Source organism: Gadus chalcogrammus, chromosome 19 (genome assembly GCF_026213295.1).
Source record: "Gadus chalcogrammus isolate NIFS_2021 chromosome 19, NIFS_Gcha_1.0, whole genome shotgun sequence".
NCBI classification, from domain to species: domain Eukaryota; kingdom Metazoa; phylum Chordata; class Actinopteri; order Gadiformes; family Gadidae; genus Gadus; species Gadus chalcogrammus.
In genome coordinates, this window is record NC_079430.1 from 10,560,092 (window position 1) to 10,585,555 (window position 25,464).

The 25,464-nt window shown below is 44.5% G+C and overlaps 1 protein-coding gene across 2 annotated transcripts; it reads left to right on the forward strand.

Annotated features, from left to right (window-relative positions):
- The first annotated feature begins 3,169 nt into the window (after window positions 1-3,169).
- rasgrf2a (Ras protein-specific guanine nucleotide-releasing factor 2a) lies at window positions 3,170-23,930 on the forward strand. Of its 2 annotated transcripts, XM_056578590.1 has the most exons (28): window positions 3,170-3,829; window positions 7,680-7,786; window positions 9,551-9,698; window positions 9,945-10,031; window positions 10,571-10,824; window positions 11,824-11,903; window positions 12,242-12,435; window positions 13,141-13,250; window positions 13,602-13,720; window positions 14,207-14,370; window positions 14,819-14,885; window positions 15,078-15,214; window positions 15,729-15,811; window positions 15,967-16,215; window positions 17,728-17,953; window positions 18,083-18,233; window positions 18,852-19,001; window positions 19,330-19,410; window positions 19,777-19,883; window positions 20,210-20,322; window positions 20,608-20,668; window positions 21,549-21,652; window positions 21,948-22,032; window positions 22,150-22,347; window positions 22,602-22,681; window positions 22,792-22,909; window positions 23,107-23,175; window positions 23,835-23,930. In XM_056578590.1, the coding sequence occupies exons 1-28, from the start codon at window positions 3,542-3,544 to the stop codon at window positions 23,928-23,930; spliced, it is 3,726 nt and encodes a 1,241-aa protein (XP_056434565.1). In that variant the 5' UTR covers window positions 3,170-3,541. The 2 variants fall into 2 exon arrangements, with proteins under 2 accessions (XP_056434565.1, XP_056434564.1); XM_056578589.1 differs by having other exon boundaries at window positions 17,728-18,233; window positions 18,852-18,977; window positions 19,321-19,410.
- Window positions 23,931-25,464: the final 1,534 nt, after the last annotated feature.

The window sequence follows — 25,464 nt, forward strand, 5'->3', positions numbered from 1 at the left end:
TCTCTCTCTCTCTCTCTCTCTCTCTCTCTCTCTCTCTCTCTCTCTCTCTCTCTCTCTCTCTCTCTCTCTCTCTCTCTCTCTCTCTCTCTCTCTCTCTCTCTCTCTCTCTCTCTCTCTCTCTCTCTCTCTCTCTCTCTCTCTCTCAGTCCCTATGCCGCTTTTTTTTTGATTTCTTGCACGAATGAGAGTGGAGAGAGAGAGCCATAGAGAGAGAGAATGAGAGAGAGACACATAAATGTGTCATCGCTGTGGTCTGAGAAACAATGAGTCCGTAGCTTAGCAGCAGGAGAGAGACCTCCAGAACACATACGCGCACGCATAAACACTTCAACAAAAGTGAAACGTTTTCACACACAAACACACACACACACACACAAAAGTGAAACGCTATTACACACACAAATGCATACAAAAATCCTGCATGTATTTTTCCTTTAATGAAAATTGTGATAAAATATAACCAAAAATGTTCATGAAAACAAGTGCATTTAGCAAAGTGGCACAGGAAGTAAGAAAAAAAAAACCTTTTTCTTTTTATCAATGCCATCTCTATGACAACCGCCATGGAAATGGAATGACGGGGAAAAAAACATATTTTACCGTCAGAAACCATTCGTGTGTGTGTGTGTGTGTGTGTGTGTGTGTGTGTGTGTGTGTGTGTGTGTGTGTGTGTGTGTGTGTGTGTGTGTGTGTGTGTGTGTGTGTGTGTGTGTGTGTGTGTGTGTGTGTGTGTGTGTGTGTGTGTGTGTGTGTGTATGAATGGTTGAAATAGGGTTCCGTCCATCTGACTGATCGACTGATTGTTGGTTAATGGACATCACATAGCAATGTACACTTAATTCATACGTTTTGTATTCACTTGTACCTTGAAAAATTATTATGTGTAAGTGGAATTTCCGAAATAGACTATATAATAATAGACACTACACATACTATTACTTTCTTACTTCATAATTCTTACTACATAAGCCTGTTTTTTTTTTTCAATCTTACAGGATCATGAAACGTTATCTTGCATGGTCTTCTTTTACAGATCGTATCCATAGTAACAAGTTGTATGCCATGAAGTGTCATGGTCGTACACCAGGTGTCACTATCATCAAGTCATTCCATAGCTGCCATCCCGTTTTTAGGATCTGAAAGAAATTATTCAGTTTCTTCTGTCTCAGCAATAGAGAAGAATATGATTCTTAGGATAGACTTGTTTTACATTTCCTGTGCACGCCTACTATCATTTTATTAATTAAATGATCTAAAAACACTTAAACTAAGAATTTAAGAACGGCCTACCATTTCCAAAAAAGAATAGCACAGAAAGACAATATTAGACCTACCACTAATAAAGGACTCATTTTCATTAAAGATGTAGTAGCTTAGCGGAGCAGTTGCATGTTCTGTTGGAGCTGAAGTGCTCATGGAACACGTCTGAAAAGTGGGGTTCCATAGTTGCTGTCCATGGTGCTGATACACACCAGAGACCAGAAATGGCCCGTTCCATGTTCAAGATGTCCAATTCCTGTCCTGACGTGTTTTGTTTACGGCAGACAGTCTGAATCATTCCACCCCTGGCTTGTGTTAATTGGAGCATCCTAATTAGAGCATCCTAATAAGAGATGGTTGACTCAGATACCAGGGAGGATAGTACTCTGTAAACCGGAAAAGAGATGAAGAAGCTCATGTGACACCAGGGTGTTGAAGAGAGAGACTGGTGAAAAAGTACATGCAGATGTAACGGGCTCACGTTTAGGACTAGGGGGCTTTACGTTTAGGACTTGTTTTTCTGTGTTTACGTATACATTAATTGATGTACACAATGCGACAGTCAATACGATTGTGAGTCATTTTAAGGATTTATGAGGGAGTTATTTTGGGAGTAGCAGACATACAGTAGGCGACTAGTAATCCCGCCTAATCCCTTGCTGGCGATATTGACATACGACAAGAGCTCCATTATGAAAGCCTGCAAAAGCCTCACACCCGCCTGAATACCAGGTCAACTTCTCAGAGAACAGCACATTAAAGTTATTATCACCACTGTAAAAAAATCATTTGTGAATGATTTTACACATGTTTTATTTCTTCTTGCACATTAAGTGCAATATATTTATTTTGGTGACACTCAAAGACAGTTCTTTGTCCTTAAGCTAAGAGTGTTCTAAAAAAAAATAATAATTTAATGCTAATCATCGACATGTCGCCAGGAGATGGAATGAAACAGTTCCATAACTACTACAAACTCAACTGCTCTTACAAAATCGGTTGAAATACATAGGCTACAGCAAAAATCAATGCACTCTATCAGTTAAAGATGATAAATAAATATAAATGTGTGGGATAATTAACAACCACAATATAAACATTATCTAATCATAACACTCACAATTGACTAATAGAAAACAAGATGCTAGGTTTCAAGTGACTCTTTAAGAAAGTTTGGCCCATAGTAGCACCAGACCACAAAATGCGGAACTCAAAGGGTTCCAGTAATATTTATGTGGGGGGCATGTGCCACCCAAGGCCACCTGCTGGAACTCGACCCAGTACAGAACCTGCCAAGCACATCAAAACTCACTCATTGTCCCCCTGTCTAATCCAGGAGCTATTGGTTATGCTTTATTGTCGACCAGGGTACCCAAACACCAGACAAACACGATGCATGAAGAACTATCGAAGCCATGATACAAGTTATTTTTTTAGTTTAGTTATTTTTGTTTGTGTTCATAGCTCGAAGCAAGTCAAAACAATCCCGTTTTATAGAGATTATGTTATTGCTTTGGTAATATACCAAGTGAAGTAATTTGTGTGTGTGTGTGTGTGTGTGTGTGTGTGTGTGTGTGTGTGTGTGTGTGTGTGTGTGTGTGTGTGTGTGTGTGTGTGTGTGTGTGTGTGTGTGTGTGTGTGTGTGTGTGTGTGTGTGTGTACACTGTGTGCCAGTTATATCCGCTCACACTGGAATACGTATGGTCATGCACGAGGTATTAAATTTGGTGTATTAATAGTTGGTCTCCTACAGGGGGTTGTACGCAAATTATTTGGAGAAGTTAGTTTGACTGAAGAGCAACTAGCCAACGTCACAAATGTCCATAAAGACTGCATCCCACACTGTAAGACAAGACAGCGCTACTGGCATTTGAGTGACCTGTCTCTTTAAGTCGGTGTCAAAGCCGATTAACGGTGATCTCGGTTGTGATTCCGTTATCACCGTCTGTTGTCTGAATCTTTTTTGGTTTTAGATTGCCAACCATAGCAAAACGTACGTTTTTATGTATGGCCCTCCTCTCTCGACGTCGCCAGTTGTAGCAGTCCATGAGCGCGCTTTCAAGCTAAAAGGTAAGCTACTACTTTGTCAAACTTTGGATCATGGATACCTCGGCTAGCCGCCTCTGTTTTGGGAGTGATTTGCTCGTGTGACGCGCGCTCCATCACCGACACCTTGCTATTAGTAGTAAACGGGATCCCTCAAGAATTGGACAGTAGATGTAATGCTTCTCTGGTCGCTCTTTCGACTCAAGACGCACAGAAAAAGGTAGATAACCGTAAAATGCAGAAGAGCGTGCGTTACAACGAGGGGCACGCTCTCTATCTGTCGGTGGTCGCGCGGAAAGAGGGCTCCAAGCGAGGCGTCCTGAGCAAGAAGACGACCGAGAACAGCCGCTGGAGCGACAAGTTCTTCGCCCTCTACCAGAACCTGCTCTTCTACTTCGAAAACGACCAGAGCACGCGACCCTCGGGGATATACCTGCTCGAGGGATGCACGTGCGAGAGATCTCCCGCGCCCAAAGTGTCCTCCTCCGTCAGCAAGGATCCCGTGGATAAACTGCAGCAGCAGGCAAGTGTAGCCTCTATCGGGTCTAGATCTGGTGTCCATCAATCTGGATCCAGGTTGACCCTGTTTACAGGGTCCTTAGTATCAGCAAAAAATGTTATTGTTGATTTCAGCAATCAACAAAAACAACAGCAACATAATAAGTCATATAAATACAAAGCAATACACTATCATTATAGAAAGTAAATCTACTACAACAATCCTCAGTTTTTCTGTTTGATCGATCTGCTCAATGTGTACTTAAATGTTTATGGTAATTTGTTATACGCATATAAATAGATAGATCATATTTGTAGGACTATCTGCAGTTAACCTAATATTTGCTATTCAGGTCTGGTACTCTACTCTTAGGCCTTCTTTAGCTTGCTATGGTTGAATGTTTTGATTTACATTTTTCACGGCTTACAATGGGAGGGGAACCCAAGTGTAGACACTGACAACTCCCTCAAACACATAACGCAAACCACTTCTTCACTCACTCAGTCACTTACTCACTCAAACACTCACTCTTCCACTCACTCAAAGTCACTCATACTCTTGCTCACTCATACTCAAACACATGCTCAATTACTCATTAACTCACTCAATCACTCATTCACTCACTCACTCATGACATGGCCAAGTTATATATTATTTGTTGGTTTTAGCATATGTTGTTAAATGTAAACATAGTATACACGAATTGAAAAATACATGAATGCATACATATATAGTATTTCGCAAACATAATGTCAATATTTGGTTTGCTATGTTGTATTATGGTAATGAACAGCAGAACATGGGCTATAGCCAAAGACCAACTGCCACCGTCTGGACATACACAACGCAACAACAAGCTAGCATCGCCTTTAGCTTGTACCAAGCTGTTGAGGGGCCATGAAGAAATCGTCACTTCAAGGGGGATTGTCACGCAGCAGTATGCATATTTTATTATCTGAACACTGCACCTAAGTAAAACCTTGCATATTCAAAGAAGTAATATAAATATGTGTATGTGTGCGAATGTGTGTGGAATTTAATAGAGGTACACATGTGCTGCATATGTCTCCGCTCTATCCGTATGTAATAAGAACCCCCATGGGAGCTGATTCTGTAAAAACAACATGAAAAAAACTCCTATGAGACATGGCCCCTAACTCTGGAACCCTATTGGTCAGGGCCGGTGTTCTGACCACCCTTGGGATGGGATACCTAAACAGGGAAAACCCGCCCAGTCATTTGAGCTGTCTAGACTGAACCTACAGAAGCGTACTTATTTCACATTTGCTGTCATGATCAGCTTAATAGCAGGCTAAACATTTTTAAGTAGCAGCCTGTATATCAGACTACTTTTTTTTTTACTAATGCTAGTAAGCAACTAAAAAAATTCTGAGTTATTAATACAATGGTTGTATTAACTTTGATAGTGGCCTATTTTTGTTTGTTTTAATTATTGTGGCTTGTGAATAGGCACACTAGTTCATCAGACTCATATAAATGTACACAATTTTTAAAAACATAGGCTGAATGTAAGCCTAGCTTGACAGCCTAGTATGTCAGTTTAAGCTACAGTTCAGGTTTGCTTGACAGGACATCGCCCCATGTATATTAGTACCTTCCTGTGTGACTGTGAATGCATGAGTCTCTAGCTACCTTAATAGCTGATTGAGTAACTGGGACTATTGACAAAGATGGAATGGCTCTCTAAATCCATCTTTGATCTCTATCCTCTGAAATGTGATCCCTATTTTTCTCGAAGACTTCGCTCTAAAATGAAAACCTTCAAAGAGTAAATTTGACTCCAAAATAAACCCACTAGTTAAGATGTGCATTTAATTATGTATTATTTATTTGTTATGATAAGCCTGTTCATAACTAGTGGTCAACCCATGCTCCAGCTTTTCATAATCCCACCTGAGACATATGACAGAGAGGTGTTTTGCACATAATGTTCAAAACAGTTTTAAGATGGAGAGCGGGATTGGGGGCTTCCAAAAGATTTAATAGTTAAATCTGGTAACAAATCGATGGTATTCCTAAATGCTATCGGGTTCCTGTGTAACGCTATTTGGAGAAGTGACAATTTGTGTCAGGAACATGTGTGTGTGTGTTATTAATATTATTTATTATTCAATGTTGCAATAAGGATAATCCAAAATAAACATGTTTTCAATCCATTCAGGAAAGAAATCACTTGAGCAACAGCATTTTGAAAAACCTAAATGATAATCTGCAAGTCTGTCGGCCCGGTTCTCAGTTCACTGCCTGGATGAGGAATATAAGGGTTCCATGACCAAAAGGTTCAGTCTTTCTGCGAGTTAGAACCAATAGGATCAGTCTTTTTGAAAGTAAGAACCAATAGGATCAGTTTATCTGTAAACAGATAGTTAGAACCAATATGATCAGTCTATCCGTGGAGACAAGAGTTATAACCAATAAGATCCGTCCATTTCTAGAGATAAAGGATGAGATTCAATAGGATCAGGCTATCTGTACAGTCATAGTTAGAACCAGTAGGAGCATCGGTACAGACATAGACTGATCCTATGGGTTCTTTCTCTATCCGTAGAGACCCAGCGAGTTAGATACAATATGATCAGTTTATCTTGAGAGATTTAGAGAGTTGCAAACCATATGTTCAGTCAGCCGCTAGAGACATGGAAAGACAGATAGATTGGTAGATAGACAAATATAAATACAAATATAAAAGTACTTTATTCATCACAAGGGGAACTTAAGTGTGTACAGCTGCTCACAACAAAACCCCTAATAGTAATATTAATAATAATGAACGACAATACAGTAATGTAAACATCTGTACAAAATGTTACATCCAAATACAAGTGATGAACCTGATGAAGTGTTGACTGTGCAATTATACGTTGACATGCAATTTATTACTAAGTCTCAACAAATAAGGTCAGGCTGGACCAATAGAAGCTTCTGATATTTAGACACGTGCCCGGTCTTGGTGGTAGAATACCAGTGGCTGGACGCTAGGGGACCCAGGGTCCGGCCGAGGCTGTGAGCCCTGTCTTCCTCTGTCATCGCTAGTCGTTAGCGCTTAGCAGCCCCGCGGCGGGGAAGCTGCTTTAGTAGTGCAAGGAGCTCCACCGTACAGCCCTGGTGGTTACATAAGCCCTGCTGCCCCACTATCAACACACACGCACACATGCACACGCAGTAACCAAGCACACGCACACACACACACACACACGCACCTACATATATGCTGGCACGCATGCCAGCAGTTCCACACACAAGCCCTTAAGCCTCGCTCACACAGTCTGATAGCGGCCGGCGGTCCGTGGGTTGACCACGACTCTCATTGTTGTTCCTGGTGATATCTGTTCATTATAAGCACACGCTTTATCGAATGAATTAGGTATTTTGGCAGTTAATCCTCTCAAGTTAAATTAGTCAAGTTAAATGACCCTCCGGTTGTGACATCCCAAGGGGGAGCGTCTGTCAAGGTGTTACTATGGTGGTGAAACGGGGAAACCCTTTAAAGATGTGATGAATAAATGCATGCTTGTGTAAAGGATTTTTAAATAACATGTTTGAAGTGCATGCATCACTTTGGGAATTGTCTTTCAGCGTTGTTGCAGGGACAGATATTAACTCCATTGCATAATGCATCAGACAATTTATTATGCATAATGCACACCTTGATAACCCTTAGAAGAAGAACCGGGGATGAAATATGCACAGCTTGTGTGTAAGTATAAGGTCAACGCTGGATTTATTAACCTGTGGTTTAAATGGCAATATGCTTCTTCTCAGTGTTGTCACATGTGTAGTGGCTTGTTGAATGGGAATACATCCATGACTTGTATCCTTATGTTTCTATTTCGATATTTATCTCCCACCGTAGCACTACTTCCTGGTGGTGTTTGGTCATGATGGACAGAAGCCTCTGGAGCTGCGGGCAGAGGAGGAGACGGAGTGTACAGACTGGGTGGAGTGCATCCAGCAGGCCAGGTAACACTCCTTTTAAGAAAAAAGTTGGTCAGGACACTGTTTGTTGTCAAACTGCGCGTCAGAAGCCAAAGTGGGTCATGTTCCAGTTTGAGGTTGGGCGCAGCTTGACTACCGCTGGAGACTCCATTTACTAAAAATTAACTAAATTAACTAAGTTAATTATCAGTTCAATCATTTAATTATGGTGTTCATGTTAATTAAGGTTGCGGTGTTCATGTTACTAAGCAATTCATATATCCATAATTTAATTTGGTAAGGGTTAACCCTAACTCACTTACCCTAACCTTAACCCTAACCCTAACCCTTATGCTAATACTATATAATATTGTTTATTACAGCAGGACCTATTGTTAACAAATTATTAATAAATGTAGCCTTATTGCTTAGTGTTACCTTTTTATTTTAATGAAAGGACTGGCTATTCCGGTTGGGTCCCATGGACTCACTGAATTTTGAGTCCAGAGTTAAAAAGTGACTAGCGCCCTGATGTAGGAGATGCCTATTATACCAAATAATATAACAAGTGTAGGGTAACATTCAAAATGGGGAAACCAAGCATTCAAAAAACAACAACAACTGGACATTGCAAAATAGTCATTGGAAAAATAACTAAATAATTTGTTTATTACATATTTTAGAAGTGGTAGGCCAATTCTTCTGAGGTAGTGCATCACAACAAATATATGATGAGATATGCTCTGAGTTTAACCGCCAAGATTATTTGGGTAGATGACATGTACTCTTATGTTTCCAAAGGGATAGGCTGGTAATTATATCCTTTCATTGGTCAAAGGTTTATAATGTCAGCAATTGTATTCCTCCTTAAAGACCCAAGCACTATGTAATGATTTATACGTGTGTGTTTGCGTGCCTGTGTGCGTGTGTTCATATGCTGAGTTCACATTTAGGTCACATTCTGATGCTCTAGTACTGCACTGATTACATCAGAGTTAAGCCTAGCATTCAGTCTGACCTCCATTCTCTCTCTCCGTCTCTCACTGCTCTCCTTCTTTATCTCTCTCACTACTTTCCTTCTTTATCTCTCTCTCTACTCTCCTTCTTTATCTCTCTCTCTACTCTCCTTCTTTATCTCTCTCACTACTCTCCTTCTTTATCTCTCTCACTACTCTCCTTCTTTATCTCTCTCACTACTCTCCTTCTTTATCTCTTTCTCTACTCTCCTTCTTTATCTCTCTCACTACTCTCCTTCTTTATCTCTCTCACTACTCTCCTTCTTTATCTCTCTCACTACTCTCCTTCTTTATCTCTCTCACTACTCTCCTTCTTTATCTCTCTCACTACTCTCCTTCTTTATCTCTTTCTCTACTCTCCTTCTTTATCTCTCTCTCTACTCTCCTTCTTTATCTCTCTCTCTCTATTCTGTTTCTTAATACACACACACACACACACACACACACACACACACACACACACACACACACACACACACACACACACACACACACACACACACACACACACACACACACACACACACACACACACACACACACACACACCCACTATTCTCTCTCCATCTATAGCTCTCTATTCTCTTAATCTATCCTTATCTCTGCCCTCTCCCCCTAACTTTATCTCTCTTTCTTTCTTCCTTCTTTTTCCTTCCTCTGTCTCCCAATCTCTCCGCTATCCATCCATCCTTCCATACCTTTCAAACGTCATAAATAATGACGTAAACATCTGATGTCCATCCTGTCCCCATCTATCGTCTCTCCCCCATCCCGGTCCTGCCGGTGCCTCCAGCTACTCGGACGTCATGGTGGAGCGGGAGGTGCTGATGCAGAAGTACATCCACCTGGTGCAAATCATGGAGATGGAGAAGGTGGCGGCCAATCAGCTGCGCACACAGCTGGAGGACCAGGAGACGGAGATAGAGAGGCTGAAGTCGGAGGTCAGGAGGTCCCCCCCGCTCAGACCACAGCGCGCTACTCACAGACGCACACTACCACTACAACCTCTGTGGTCACGTGTGCTGTACTTGCATACTCTGTATATATATGTTTAGGTGAAACGGACTATAGTCACATAGACTGTATCATCACATGCACTATACTCACACACACTATACTCACATGAACTGTGTCCTGTATACACTAATAATCTATCCAACTTTACTGATGCATGGATTGTGTTTTAGGTGTTGGTGTTGAACAAATCCAAGGAGAGGTTGCGACCGTACCAGAATAACCAAGAAGAGGACCCTGATATCAAAAAGATCAAAAAGGTTAATAACTGCTCAGAGATGGCCCAGACTTCCAGACAGACAGAGGGATAGGTGGAGTAGACAGACAGACAAACAGTCAGACAGACAGAAAGATGGACAGACAGACAGACAGACAGACAGACAGACAGACAGACAGACAGACAGACAGACAGACAGACAGACAGACAGACAGACAGACAGACAGACAGACAGACAGACAGACAGACAGGTCACTGACAGGCTGTATGTGGTGTCCCCCCCCTAGGTACAGACAGAGATACAGACAGACAGACAGACAGGCCACTGACAGGCTGTATGTGCTGTCCCTCCCCCAGGTTGACAGACAGACAGACAGGCCACTGACAGACTGTATGTGCTGTCCCTCCCCAGGTTGACAGACAGACAGACAGGTCACTGACAGACTGTATGTGCTGTCCCTCCCCAGGTTGACAGACAGACAGACAGGCCACTGACAGACTGTATGTGCTGTCCCTCCCCCAGGTTGACAGACAGACAGACAGGCAGGCCACTGACAGGCTGTATGTGCTGTCCCTCCCCAGGTTCAGAGCTTCATGAGGGGCTGGCTGTGCCGCAGGAAGTGGAAGCTGATCGTGCAGGACTACATCAGCTCGCCGCACGCCGAGAGCATGCGCAAGAGGAACCACATCGTGTTCAACATGGTGGAGGCGGAGACTGAGTACGTGCACCAGCTCTCCATCCTGGTCAACTGCTTCCTGAGGCCCCTGAGGATGGCCGCCAGCTCCAAGAAGCCCCCCATCAGCCACGACGACGTCAGCAGCATCTTCCTCAACAGGTACTAGGGCTGGGGGAGAGAGAGAGAGAGAGAGAGAGAGAGAGAGAGAGAGAGAGAGAGAGAGAGAGAGAGAGAGAGAGAGAGAGAGAGAGAGAGAGAGAGAGAGAGAGAGAGAGAGAGAGAGAGAGAGAGAGAGAGAGAGAGAGAGAGAGAGAGAGAGAGAGAGAGAGAGAGAGAGAGAGAGAGAGAGAGAGAGAGAGAGAGAGAGAGAGAGAGAGCTAATCAAGAAGTGGAGGAGGCCGAGCGAAGGCCCCTGGCTATCGGCTGGCAAAATAAGGAGAAAGAGAGAGGGGAAATTTCAAAGTCATCAGTTGCAAAGGTTTTTTTTCCGAGAGAAATGCTGAATAAATAAATAAAAGATAGATGGATAGATAGATATATAGATGTGCTGGTACAAGTAGGTACTACCACAGTTACTAGCCCACATATACTGCAGCATCTTCTTCTACAGTTGCTACGTCATTTATATTTATACAGCTTTTTCTTCAATAAGTAGACGGAGAATACAGATGTAAGATACGATGGGTTTAGGGGGGTCAAGCGCAGTAGCAGAAGTCGAGGTAGAGCGTAGTAGCAAGGATGAATGAGATTCCTTCAAGAGATAAAAGATATACAAGATATATATCTTATGTCTTATAAAGCATACAGATCATTGTATCAGATCATTGTATGTATGATAGAAACAGATAAGATAAAGTGACAAGAATTAAGAGAGAAAGAAAATATCAAAATGTCATATAAAAAAGATGTATTAATCTTTTAATAAATGTATTTACTGGGTATACCAGATCATTCATAATCTTGAACAGTTCATAGGGAAGATCGTGTGTGTGTGTGTGTGTGTGTGTGTGTGTGTGTGTGTGTGTGTGTGTGTGTGTGTGTGTGTGTGTGTGTGTGTGTGTGTGTGTGTGTGTGTGTGTGTGTGTGTGTGTGTGTATTCTGAATATGTATACAAGAGCTCCACACAATGTAGTATTTGTTGTGTTTTGTTTGTTTCAGTGAGACCATCATGTTCCTCCATGAGATCTTCCACCAGGGCCTCCAAGCCAGGATAGCCAACTGGCCCACGCTGGTGCTGGGTGAGCTCCCCTTACCAAACCCAAATGCCCTCACAGCGGGTTACATTACAAGGACCAGCCAAGCTTTTGATTGGACGGCCATAGACACAGGAGATAGAGGTCATTTGGCAACTGCAGGGTTAAATGCATTACATCTAGAGCTAACCCTTCCCCAAGTCTTCTGATGGCATGAACAGCTGTAGAGGTGTTGACTTTGAGGTGTGTGTTTGAATGATTTGCGTCAATGGTTTCTGGTGTGGGTTTTGAATGACCACAGTGTGCCAGTAGAGTACTTCTGTATATGAACCAAGTCGATTCACACAGTGGATATTGATAGTGTTTTTCCTCTGTTTGTTCAGCGGACCTGTTTGACATCCTGCTGCCCATGCTGAACATCTACCAGGAGTTTGTGAGGAACCACCAGTACAGCCTGCAGGTGCTGGCCAACTGCAAGCAGAACCGGGACTTTGACAAGCTGCTGAAGCAGTATGAGGCCAACGCGGCCTGTGAGGGCCGCATGCTGGAGACCTACCTCACCTACCCCATGTTCCAGGTACACACGCAAACACACGCACGCACGCAAGCACGCACGCACACGCACGCACACGCACACGCACACGCACACACGCACAGACACACACACACGCTGGAGAGCTACCCCATGTTCCAGGTACAAACACGTGCACGCACACACACACACACACACACACACACACACACACACACACACACACACACACACACACACACACACACACACACACACACACACACACACACACACACACACACACACACACACACACACACACACACACACACACACACACACACTGGAGAGCTACCCCAAGGTTCAGTTACACTGGAGTCCTACCTCACCTACCCCACCCCTACATCAATAGGACCTTGCCCCAGGCCTCAATCTGTGATTTGTGTTTTTTTTGCTGTATAATCATTTCAAATTATTTATGTGCTATTTAATTATTCATTTTCAAAGTTAATATTTTGAGGCACATTTCTGAGTACTTTGTAAATAACTCATAACTCTATAAATACTTCATGATTTAAATCCTTGATAAAGTGCTACATAAATACACTGTATTATTCATCAACATATTATGTCTTTTTGTATTCATCAATGTATCACTCATACCTTACATAACACATTCAACAGCGCATTGTGTCGATGGTGTGTTCTTATGCATGCACTCATTTTATTATCGTTTTATTTTGATATTTGATATCCTCTCACGATCAGATCCCCCGCTACATCATCACCCTCCACGAGCTGCTGGCCCACACGCCCCACGAGCACGTGGAGCGCAAGAGCCTGGAGTTCGCCAAGTCCAAACTAGAGGAGCTCTCAAAGTACGAGCCCGCTGCATTCTGTCTCCGACCGAGTAGCCCCGTTCCCACTGTCTCTAGAACCGTTCCTCATATTCCAGGACATGCAAGACGTGAGGTGCTTTACTGTCATTGTTAAAAAGCACAACAGAATACTCCTTCTCCATTTAACGTAATGACGAATATAACAAAATCACAATTACATACAAATTGATCATTTGAATGCCCGTAGGATGGGTCTTTTGTGTTCAATTGGGGTGTTGGGGGGGGGGGGGGGGGCCCGTTGGGGCCAGGATTAAGGTGTTTTCCTGTACTGTGACCTCCATTGGGGAATGAGGAGCAGGCGGGCTGAGTCGGACGGCGTTTGTGTTTCAGGATGATGCACGACGAGGTCAGCGACACGGAGAACATCCGCAAGAACCTGGCCATCGAGAGGATGATCGTAGAGGGCTGCGACTTCCTGCTGGACACCAGCCAGACCTTCGTCAGACAAGGTACACACCGCGGCCGCGTTCCAATAGCCAGACCTTCGTCAGACAAGGTACACACAGCGGCCGCGTTCCAATAGTCACACCTTCCCTAGACATGGTACACACAGCGGCCGCGTTCCAGTAGCCAGACCTTCGTCAGACAAGGTACACACAGCGGCCGCGTTCCAATAGTCACACCTTCCCTAGACATGGTACACACAGCGGCCGCGTTCCAATAGTCACACCTTCCCTAGACAAGGTGCACACAGCGGCCGCGTTCCAATAGTCACACCTTCCCTAGACAAGGTGCACACAGCGGCCGCGTTCCAATAGTCACAGCTTCCCTAGACATGGTACACGCAGCGGCAACTGAATCTCCCTCCCTTCAGCCTTTCGGTCACCCTTGGTAATGTTTGGGCTGCAGAGAGCGTCAGGATGTGAAGGTGGGAGATGCTGAGGGTCTCATGAGGCTGATTGAACCCCCCCCCCCCCCCCCCCCCCCCCCTCCAGGCTCTCTGATCCAGCTGCCGTCCAGCAGCGAGCGGGGGGTGCTCAGCAAGGTGCGGCTGGGCTCGCTGTCCCTCAGGAAGGAAGGGGAGAGGCAGTGCTTCCTGTTCACCAAGCACCTCCTCATATGCACCCGCTCGTCTGGGGGGAAGCTCCACCTGCTCAAGGTCAGCCGCCCGCCGACGCTAGCGATGGTGATGATGAGGACGATGATGATGGTTATGAAAGGATGATGAAGAGGATGATGAGGATTATGGGATGATGAGGATGATGAGAACAATTGATCGTATCATCCTCATGACGATTATTACGTGACGTTAATAATATTGGCAAGGATGTTGATGGATAGATAATAATGATAGACTTTATTTCTATATCACTTTTCAAAACAAAAGTTACGAACCGCTTCCATGGTGAAATCAAACACACAAAAATGTTAACAGACGGAAACCGCTACAAAAACAGAACGGCTTCAAACAAACAAAAAGCTTTAAGAATTAAGCAATATTGCAACCAAGGGAAACATAAGGGACAACCATTTGTGACAACATACAAATACCAAAATTCGAGGTTTAACCTCTGACCCCTGTGACCCCCCCCCCCCCCCCTAAACAGCAAGGAGGAACCTTGTCCCTGATAGAGTGCACACTCATCGAGGAGGTGGACGCCAGCGATGAGGACTGTGAGTACCGGCACTCCTACTCCCCCAAGACATCTGTGGTTTTATTTAGCTGAGGAACATAGTTACTCAGCTCAAAACCTGGTTCTGAATATATTATTCCATGTCTGCCAAGTCTGTTCCGTTAGTTGCCACTCAATTCCACACACTACACCTTGAACACAGAACGTAAACATTGTGTGATATGTTCTCCAGTCAACGCAGCGGGGCAGGGCTCCAATCACCTGGAGTTCAAGGTTGTGGTGGAGCCGACAGAAGGTCCGTCTTTCTCTGCCGTCCTATTGGCTCCTTCGAGACAGGAGAAGGCTGCCTGGACCAGTGACATCAGTCAGGTAGTCTCATTCAAATGAACAGGAAATAATAAGTATAGGGAGCTTACACCTTAGATGAATGACTCGTTAGTGTTTTGTTAGAGGTTTGGTCTATATGATTGTCTATCTTTCTCTATGTATTGTCACTGTGTAATAGGGCTGCTCGATTATGGAAAAAATCATAATCACGATTATTTTTGAATTTAGAAACTTCATGTATTTATTCAGCATGTCTCTCCCAATTTTTTTTGTAACTGCGAACTTTTGAAATTTTGTTTTAAAAAAATACCCAAAATGGTCAAAAAGAAAACGTTCATATCTAAAATTATGTACAGATATGTATCCAGCTGTTCTTCGATTAATCGCCCAGCCCTACTGTGTACTGTATATGATTCTCTGTCTCTCTCTATACATTTCTACTGTGTACTATATGATTCTCTCCCTCTATTCATTTCTATTGTGTACTATATGATTCTCTACCTCTATGTATTTCTACTGTGTACTATATGATTCTCTATGTATTCATACCGTGTAGTGTATAGACAACATCCGATGCAACGGCCTCATGACCAGCGTGTTTGAGGAGAACTCCAAAGTCAGTGTGCCTCATATGATCAAGTAAGAGCCTAATGTTTCACCATAAAGACACACACATTGTGTGTGTCTTTTGTGTGTGCCAGTTTGTGTGTGCCAGTTGTACCAAGTTGTACCAAAATCAAAGCTCTTAGACCTCCCCTCCAGCCCCTTTAACCTCTCTTCGCCCCCCTCTACAGGTCAGACGTCAGGCTCCATAAGGACGACGTGGACATCTGCTTCAGCAAGACGCTCAACTCGTGCAAGGTGCCGCAGATCCGCTACGCCAGCGTGGAGCGCCTGCTGGAGCGGCTCACCGACCTGCGCTTCCTGTCCATCGACTTCCTCAACACCTTCCTGCACACCTACCGCATCTTCACCTCCGCCGCCGTGGTCATCGACAAGCTGGCCGACATCTACAAGAAGCCCTTCACCTCCATCCCCGTCAGGTACTGGTTGAGAGTATTAAGGCCAGTATTGCGATAGCGTTGTAGTATGCGACTTCTTCTCCTCTTTAAAGTATGTTATGTTCTGTATTATTCACTAAACAAGCATAAATCAGTCTATTGTGTGACGAAACAACAATGGAAGCAGTCAACACATAAACCTTTAGGCCAGGCGTATGTGTTGAGATGAATTGATGCATGAATTGATATTGTAACATCTTTATTTAACTATTGAATTGTAAAAGCTAAATAAATACGAAACTTACTGATCTGCAGTCAGTAACAGTAACAAATCCCCCCCACCCCAAAAAAAAATCGAGCCCTTGCAATATGCATATCGTGTTCTATTACATCGCGATTTCGGTTTGATTCGATTGATCGTTCAGCCCTAGAGCTGGAGGGTGTTGTTGACCATCAATCAGTGGGTCGGTTCTGTAGACATCTGCATCAGGTACGCTGACGCGATTATGTGGATTGATGTTGGATCAATATTGTTCAATATCATTGATGATGTCATTTTATGTGAGTAGCCTGTGGCCCTAAGACATGTACATTGTTGTTGAGTCAAACGATTGGTATTCGATCAGTATCGATCGATGTTAGCGATAAGGGTTCTTTCCCTTTTCTCGTGAGTAGCCTGTGGCTGCAAGGCACGTTGTGGTGGTGATCGCCCATCAAGCAAAGTTTGATAAAAAAATGATCAATTATCAGTACGGTTTCTTTCACTTTTCATTCAAGTAGCCTTGGACATTCGAGACATTGCCATCCATCGATATTTGAGTGTTGTTTCACTATCATGCGTTTATCCATTTTCATTGGTCAAAGACTTTCATCCTATGTTCTCATTTTCTCTTCATCCACTTCCACATGTTTTCCACTTCCTGCTCTTCCGCCCCTTCCATCGTCCAATCACTGCCTGCATCTTACCTCAGGGTGCAGTATCATTCGTCCGACCGCCTGTCCATCACATCCATCAGTCCAGACTACAGTCTGAAGATAACGCAGCTCGCTCTGGACCAGTCCAAGTAAATACTGTAGCAGTAGTAGTGTTTAGGGAATAATTATACCAATTACATTACATTGAATCAATCATCTTTTATTCAAAGCCACTTCAAAGTGAAGCCTAGAACAAGTCTGAGTGAGCATGACAAAATGCAATCATCCAACAACGACCTTCTTCACCTGTTGTCCTCTGTTGCTTTTTTATATGTTTTTTAATTTAAATTCATATTCACTTCAACACACTCCCATCCCATCAAGCATATAATACCCATCACGGAACACTAGCTTGAAGGGCCCCTGTTTGATTGGCAGTTAGCCAATTCATAATCGACCCTACAGTGTCATCCCAAGTGGGAGGGTCCACCCAGGGGTATGATGGGTGGATACCCGCATCTGATTTTGAAATGGCTTTGAATGGCTGCTCACCGTCACACCTGGTGGTGAGAAAGAGGCATGACCGTTTCCGCTACCACTACTGCTAGCTGTGACCTCCGGCTGGACCCCTCTCCTCAGGTCTCTGGAGCTGTTCTTCGCCACCAACCAGGGCGCGTGGGGGGGCGACACCCTGAACACCAAGTCCCCGAGGCTGTCCCGCAAGTTCTCCTCCCCCCCGCCCCTCTCCATCCCCACCTGGAGCTCCTCCCCCGTCAGCTCCCGCAAGCAGTCCCTCAACTCCCCCGTCGGAGGCGGGGCCAAGGCCTGGGGGGCCGACCACTCCCCCACGCCCTCCTCCTCCGCCGCCAGCTCCCCCACCTCCACCCACTTCCCCGCCGTCTCCTCCCCCCCGCCCGGCTCCCCCCGGCCCCCCGCCGGCTTCTGCTCCTCGCCGCCCCCCACCGCCACCCGCTGCCCCGGCTTCCCCCTGCAGGCGGTCCCCCCCTCCTCCCCCCCGCCCACCAAGGCCCTGCTGGAGCTGAGCAGGGCGCCCGGCTCGCCGGACCCCCCCGGGGAGGACGTGAGCGGGGAGCTGCCCAGGATGGACGCCTTCTGTGGGAAGCTGCGGCGCAGCATCCGCCGGGGTACGGACGCCGAGACCCCGGGCGACCGCTGGAGGGCCGGCCGGGGCGAGGGGCAGGGACGGGGTTAGACGGCGGACGGGAAGCGGAGCGAACCAAAAACGACAAATTTAATATAGAAAACAGGATAAAACGCAGCGAATACACCACAATGTCCCACAGCATTGTTAAATACTTGATCCTGATTGGTCAATAACAAACCGTTCCGGATCATTACAGTACAAATCCAACATTAACAACAGTCTCATAGTGACCAGATTTTTCCTCGACGATGCAAAATAAATATGCTCAAAGCACTGCAGTAGAATATTTTAATTTCAGCTGATTATGTAACAGTGCAAAGTAAGCAATCATTGCTGGTACCTGTGGTATAAGTGGTGTAAACCATTTTGGCGGTGGTAAACAACGACAATAATAAAACATATTAGTGGCATGCATTTGGTTCAAGATATTGAGAATATTGGGCCTCTCTCAAATCAATGGCAAGAATTGTTTTATAAAATCTCATAAAAAAATCCCTCATAATATGTGCACAGCTTTTTGTGTAAAGCTATTTTGCTCAGTGAACACAGCTATTGGTGGGGTTTTAGCATGAGGTTAATGAATGGATGTTCCCCTCAGCTGTCCTTGAGACCGTGTCCCTGGACAAGTTCATCCCAGAGTCCCCGGCAACCAGCGAGTCTGGGGACCTGTCTCCCTGCCGCTCTCCCTCCGCCTCCAGACACATGCGCTACAGACAGACAGGTACCCACACGCACACACACACACACCGTACACACACACACACACACACGCACACACACACACACACACACACACACACACACACACACACACACACACACACACACACACACACACACACACACACACACACACACACACACACACACACACACACACACACACACACACACACACACACACACACAGAGACAGATGTTTGTTTGAGGGAAACAATAACTGTGTGTGTGTGTGTGTGTGTGTGTGTGTGTGTGTGTGTGTGTGTGTGTGTGTGTGTGTGTGTGTGTGTGTGTGTGTGTGTGTGTGTGTGTGTGTGTGTGTGTGTGTGTGTGTGTGTGTGTGTGTTCCTCCTCAGGGGAGAACTCTCGCTGCGCTGTGTCCCCGGCCTCCGCCTTCGCCATCGCCACTGCCGCCGCTAGTCATGGCCCCTCCCAAGGTGCGTGGGCCCCTCCCAGCCAATAGGAAGCAACCTCAGGAATAGCTCTTAGCTAGGACCCTCTGCTAGTTTACGTTAGTTAGAAGTTTACTTTGAACTAACCATTTGACCATGTCATCTATCAATGTGTTTTTTCAACCTCTAAAACAACTTGGTCAGTGGAGAAAGGATCACCCGGTCCTATTTCAGGAGGTCTCATGTTAGGATCATCAGAATTAGTGTGGTCTCATCCCTGTGTTAGTGATTCCTATAGCTACTCTGCACTCCCTCAATGTTGGTCCTCTGGTAGTTCTTGATTGTCTACTTTATGGTTTGCCTGTAAGAAGCGTCTGCTAAATGACTAAATGTTGGATGTTGTGGTCGTAGGAGTGTGTAGCTCAGAGAGGACGTGTGACAAGGAGTTCATGATACGACGGGCTGCCACAAACAGGGTCCTCAACGTGCTGCGCCACTGGGTCTCCAAGCACTCCCAGGTGGAGTCTCACACACACACACACACACATACACACACACGTATAAACAAATATACACAGATACAATAAAGACAAACACACGCTAATATCAATATAAATTAAAACGCACACAAAAATATATTCATACACAATGACTCAAACACACACCCGCCTCACTTTTCTGTTCAACTGTCAGCTGGAATCCTAATTGTGTGTGTGTGTGTGTGTGTGTGTGTGTGTGTGTGTGTGTGTGTGTGTGTGTGTGTGTGTGTGTGTGTGTGTGTGTGTGTGTGTGTGTGTGTGTGTGTGTGTGTGTGTGTGTGTGTGTGTGTGTGTGTGTTCATCAGGACTTTGATATGAACAGTGATCTGAAGTCGGGGGTTGTCTCTCTCCTGGACGAGGTGTTAAGAGACCCAGACCTGCTGCCCCAGGAGAGGAAGGCTACCACCAACATACTGAGGCACAGGCACACGTACACACACACACACACACGCACAGGCACACACACACACACACACGCTTGCACATACACACGCACACACACACAAAAACACGCACACACGTACGCACGCACACGCACAGGCACACACACACAAACACACGCACACACACCCACACACACGCACGCGCTTGCACACACGCACACACACACAAAATCACGCACACACATACGCACGCGTGCACACACACACTATAGCGCTTTTGTAAACATGTATTTTACTTGTAATGTTTGTTTTGATCTTAGTGCTCTGTCTCAAGACGAACAAGATGAATCACAACTGAAGATTGAGGACATATTGCAAATGGTTAGTCTCTGTTATGATAGAACATGCTATGTCTCCAGAATCTGCAAGCATAAGACCTGTTGGCAGTATTTTTCATTTATTACGGATTTATTAAAGATTTTAACAATTGTTTTTCTGTTTCTTGCCTATGAAACAGAAAAGCTGTCCTCTGCTCCACTTCATTGTGGTAAGAATACTTTTTGTTTGAGATATACTGCAAGAAAATGACCATAGGTAGTGTTTTTTTTATTGTGTAATTGTAGTTTTGTCATTTGAATCACAAATGTCCATAGTGGTGATCTGTATTGTAGTCTAAGTGTTTAGAGAAGAATTTGAATGATAACCTGTACCACAAGATGTGAGGTTCATTATCCACTACACACCGTTTCGAAATATATCCCTATGTGACATCAAAAGTGTGATGGCCTGTTCTGATGTATTATTGATAGATCTATCATTCCCCCGGGAGGACACTCCCACCTGTGATGTCACATACCTCTATCGAAATCAATACGTATGTGACATCAAAAGTGGGATTATATTCGATAGGTCTGTTATCGACGCTCCCATTTGTGACGTCACAAGCAGTAGTAAGCACTAGTCTATACATATACACTTGTCTATACATATCTATGTCTATACATATCTTAATGGAAATCTACCCCTATGTGAGATCACAAGTGGAAGTGTATACCCTTCTGTATGATGAACACATGTCTGTTACACATCTTGGAGTCACATGCAGATCGATTTGGGAATGGTAAAATTGGGTCTCTTTAAGCAATGTTAAATTAATGATAAATTATTTTTTATACTTTTTTCTGTTGCTGTGTGTGTGTGTGTGTGTGTGTGTGTGTGTGTGTGTGTGTGTGTGTGTGTGTGCGTGTGCGTGCGCTTACAGGCAGAGAGTCCGAAGGCAGAGTGTTTGGAGTCTCTGTCTGCCATGGAGCTGGCTGAGCAGATCACCCTGCTGGACCACATCGTGTTCAGGGGCATCCCCTACGAGTGAGCACATGACACACTAAATATGCACAACCACTGCCTGAAGGTCAAGTTGCCGTTCATGTTTGTTGTTGTGGTTTTTTTCTATATTCTAATATGTTTTCAACAACTGCCTGAGAGTCTAGTCGTTGGTCATGTGTTTGTTGTTGTTGTTTTCTAAATATGAACAACTACTGCCTGTAAGTCTAGCTGTGATTCATATTTGTTTTTGTTGTTTTGTTTTATAAATATGTCCAACTACCGCCATAAAGCCTGGTTGTTGTTCATGTTTGTTGTTGTTGTGTTTTCTATCATGCAGGGAGTTCCTCGGGCAGGGCTGGATGAAAGTGGACAAGACGGAGAGAACTCCGTACATCATGAAGACCAGCCAGCACTTCAACAACGTCAGTCCCCCAAAAACAAACCACAGCACACACTTCAGAGAGCAGGCAATCGTCCACAGACAGACGGACTTTCAGATCGACCCTTTGGTTTCAAACCGCCCTCCTCTCCGTCTCCAGATGAGTAACCTGGTGGCGTCTCAGATCATGGCCAACGCCGACGTGGGCTCGCGGGCCGGCGCCATCGAGAAGTGGCTGGCGGTGGCGGACATCTGCCGCTGTCTGAACAACTACAACGGCGTGCTGGAGATCACCTCGGCCCTGAACCGCACCGCCATCTACAGGCTGAAGAAGACCTGGGCCAAAGTCTGCAGACAGGTGGGAGCCCAGCAGGGGATGGGAATAGAGCCCAGATGGCTCTTATTCACTGAGCGACCATCTTGGTTCTAAATCCTTTTAACCCCATGAACCGCATTTGCTGCTTAAAAAAATGTACAGACCGAGGAGAAGAAGGGAAGAAGAAGGAGAAAAAGAGTATCCTTCTTATAGTGAGACTATCAGAGGAATGTGTGATGAAATAAACACTTCTTTAATTCATTGATTTTGCTGGCCGTGTTATTGTGTTCTTCCAGACTAAGTCCCTGATGGACAGGCTACAGAAAATAGTGTCGTCAGAAGGAAGATTCAAGAATTTGCGAGAGACCCTGAAAAAGTATGTGTAAATATCACCCGCCAAATGTTTGTTCAGTATGATATACTTATATTATGATTGTTGATTTGATTCCTTGTTAAAAAAAAATATATTTATAAAATGTGTTGCAGCTGTAACCCACCGTGTGTGCCATATTTGGGCATGTACCTCACCGACCTGGCGTTCATCGAGGAAGGGACCCCCAACTTCACCGCAGAGGGTCTGGTCAACTTCTCTAAGATGAGGATGGTAAACGTTCTACCTATCCCTGCTAAAGGTTTTAATACAGTCAAACACAGGCCGTGTTTCATAGCATGGATTCAACATAGCTGAACTTATAAATGTACAGGACAATCATTAATGCAGGACAATCTTTTTAAGGAACATGAAGTAATTCACAAACTATTGAATATATGATTTGTTGTATTTTCTCTCTCTTCCTCCAGATCTCCCACATTATCCGAGAGATTCGCCAGTTTCAGCAGGCCCCCTACAGGATAGAACACCAGACCAAGGTAAAGGGCCTGCTCCTAAAGATCTCTCTCTGTACTGTCTAACCCCTACCTGCTCCTTAATGACCGTCTCTGTACTGTCTAACCCCTACCTGCTCCTTAATGACCGTCTCTGTACTGTCTAACCCCTACCTGCTCCTTAATGACCGTCTCTGTACTGTCTAACCCCTACCTGCTCCTTAATGACCGTCTCTGTACTGTCTAACCCCTACCTGCTCCTTAATGACACTCTCTGTACTGTCTAACCCCTACCTGCTCCTTAATGACCATCTCTGTACTGTTCAACCCCTACCTGCTACTTAATGACCTGTCTCTGTACCATCTAACCCCTACCTGCTACTTAATGACCTGTCTCTGTACCATCTAACCCCTTCCTGCTCCTTAGTGACCTGTCTTTGTGCTGTCCAACCCCTACCTGCTGCTTAACGACCTGTCTCTACTGTCTAACACCTATCTTCTCCTTAATAGCCTGTATCTGAACCTGTATCTGAAACCTAGTTCTCATGCCATCTGAACTAAGTGCCGTTGGATGTTGTCTGATAATTAACTGAATATAAATCAAATTGGTCAAAAAACTGCAAGGAACGAAAGTTCCTTGCTTCCCATTGGCTCCTCGTGTCGTCCTTACAGTGTTCTCTCTGTCCTTTGTGGGGGCTCTCCAGGTCACTCAGTTCCTGCTGGACAAGAGCCTGGTGATGGACGAGGACACCCTGTACGAGCTGTCACTCAAGATGGAACCCCGGGTGGCACCCAGCTGACCGGCCACACACATGGAGAGATACACACACACACACACACACACGCACGCACGCACGCACGCACGCACGCACGCACGCACGCACGCACGCACGCACGCACGCACGCACGCACGCACGCACGCACGCACGCACGCACGCACGCACGCACGCACGCACGCACGCACGCACGCGCGCACGCACGCGCGCGCGCACGCACGCGCGCGCGCGCGTACACGCACACACACACACGGAGAGATACAGATATGCACACATACATGCGTTAATGCTCCCAAACACACATGCACAAATGTACCTGTACACACACATATATACACATATACAGAAAATCACACACACTATGACAAACGCCTCATGCCTGACCACTTGTGCCTTCTCTTTTGAATATGCAACTTTAGTATTCTGCGATGCGAGACTAAGAAGAACAAAGTCTTGTATGCCAAAATCGGTCCTATAGTTATCAGTATGACCTTCATTGTGAACAAATATAACGCAAAATATATTTAGGATGTGTAGAAAATACACAGCTGCTTTTCCAACAACTCAGGAGTATTTTTCCCATACATTTAAATTATTTCTCATCTCCGCGTTACTTACTTGATAATACTAGTAATACTACTTATTATGCAGCAGCGGTACTGTATTTATAAGCACTTGTACTTTCCTGTTGTGCATATCCAAAAATATAGTTTTTTTACCTGACTACCTGAAAATATGTAAAAAACAGCAACATTCTAGATATTCTATTTAAGTGTGTCTGTGTGTGTGTTTCTGTGTGGAACAGGCCTTACAGGTCTCTTAATATGTATTCTAGCTATTATTTTATGAATAGATGATTGAGTTCAACTCACTTGTGTGTCAACCTTTTCAATAATCTCTGAATGAAATATGTAGAGAAAAACAAAATAAATAAAAGTCAACTGGTATAATTTTGGAATTTTAGATTTGCAATAATGTGAATAGATTTAAATGTTGTAATAGCCTGAATACAGTGTGTTTCTCCTCTGTATTTTAGTCAATTTAAATAACATTTTGCTAACAACTGTAGTACAGGAGTATTCCATTTAAAAGTACTGTTTTTGTACATCACCTACTTTGTTACAATGACTGTTACAGCCCCTTTTCCATGCAACTTCACTTACAGAATGTACAGAAATCCCCCTAATGTACATATATTTACACTTAAAGTGTTGTAAATAAAATCCCTCACATCAATTACATTTCTGAACGTGTTTGAGGTGTGCAAACCACAATCTATTACCAAATCTCTGGTGCTTAACAATATGCCAATTCAAACTTTCACAGTCATTACATAAAATAACAAGAACTGTAAAGCAGCACAGCAAGGCTTAGTATCTCAACATTGGTCAATCCCTTTTGAGTTGATCAGAGGACCTTGAAGCACTTTGTCTCACCTTCTAGCTTCACACAGTCCCCTGTTAAATGTCAGATGCACTATGGCAGTTTCTAAGATTAAAGTGTCATGGTGCCAACAAAACTGTCATATATGGCGGGGGGGGGGGGGTGGGGGGGAAGC

Coding starts and splice junctions, on each gene's coding strand:
- rasgrf2a (XM_056578589.1), top strand. CDS start 3,542: ATGCAGAAGAGCGTGCGTTACAACGAGGGGCACGCTCTCTATCTGTCG. Junction 18,234..18,851: donor GCGGCGCAGCATCCGCCGGG/GTACGGACGCCG, acceptor TGTTCCCCTCAG/CTGTCCTTGAGACCGTGTCC. Junction 19,884..20,209: donor GGGTCTCCAAGCACTCCCAG/GTGGAGTCTCAC, acceptor TGTGTTCATCAG/GACTTTGATATGAACAGTGA.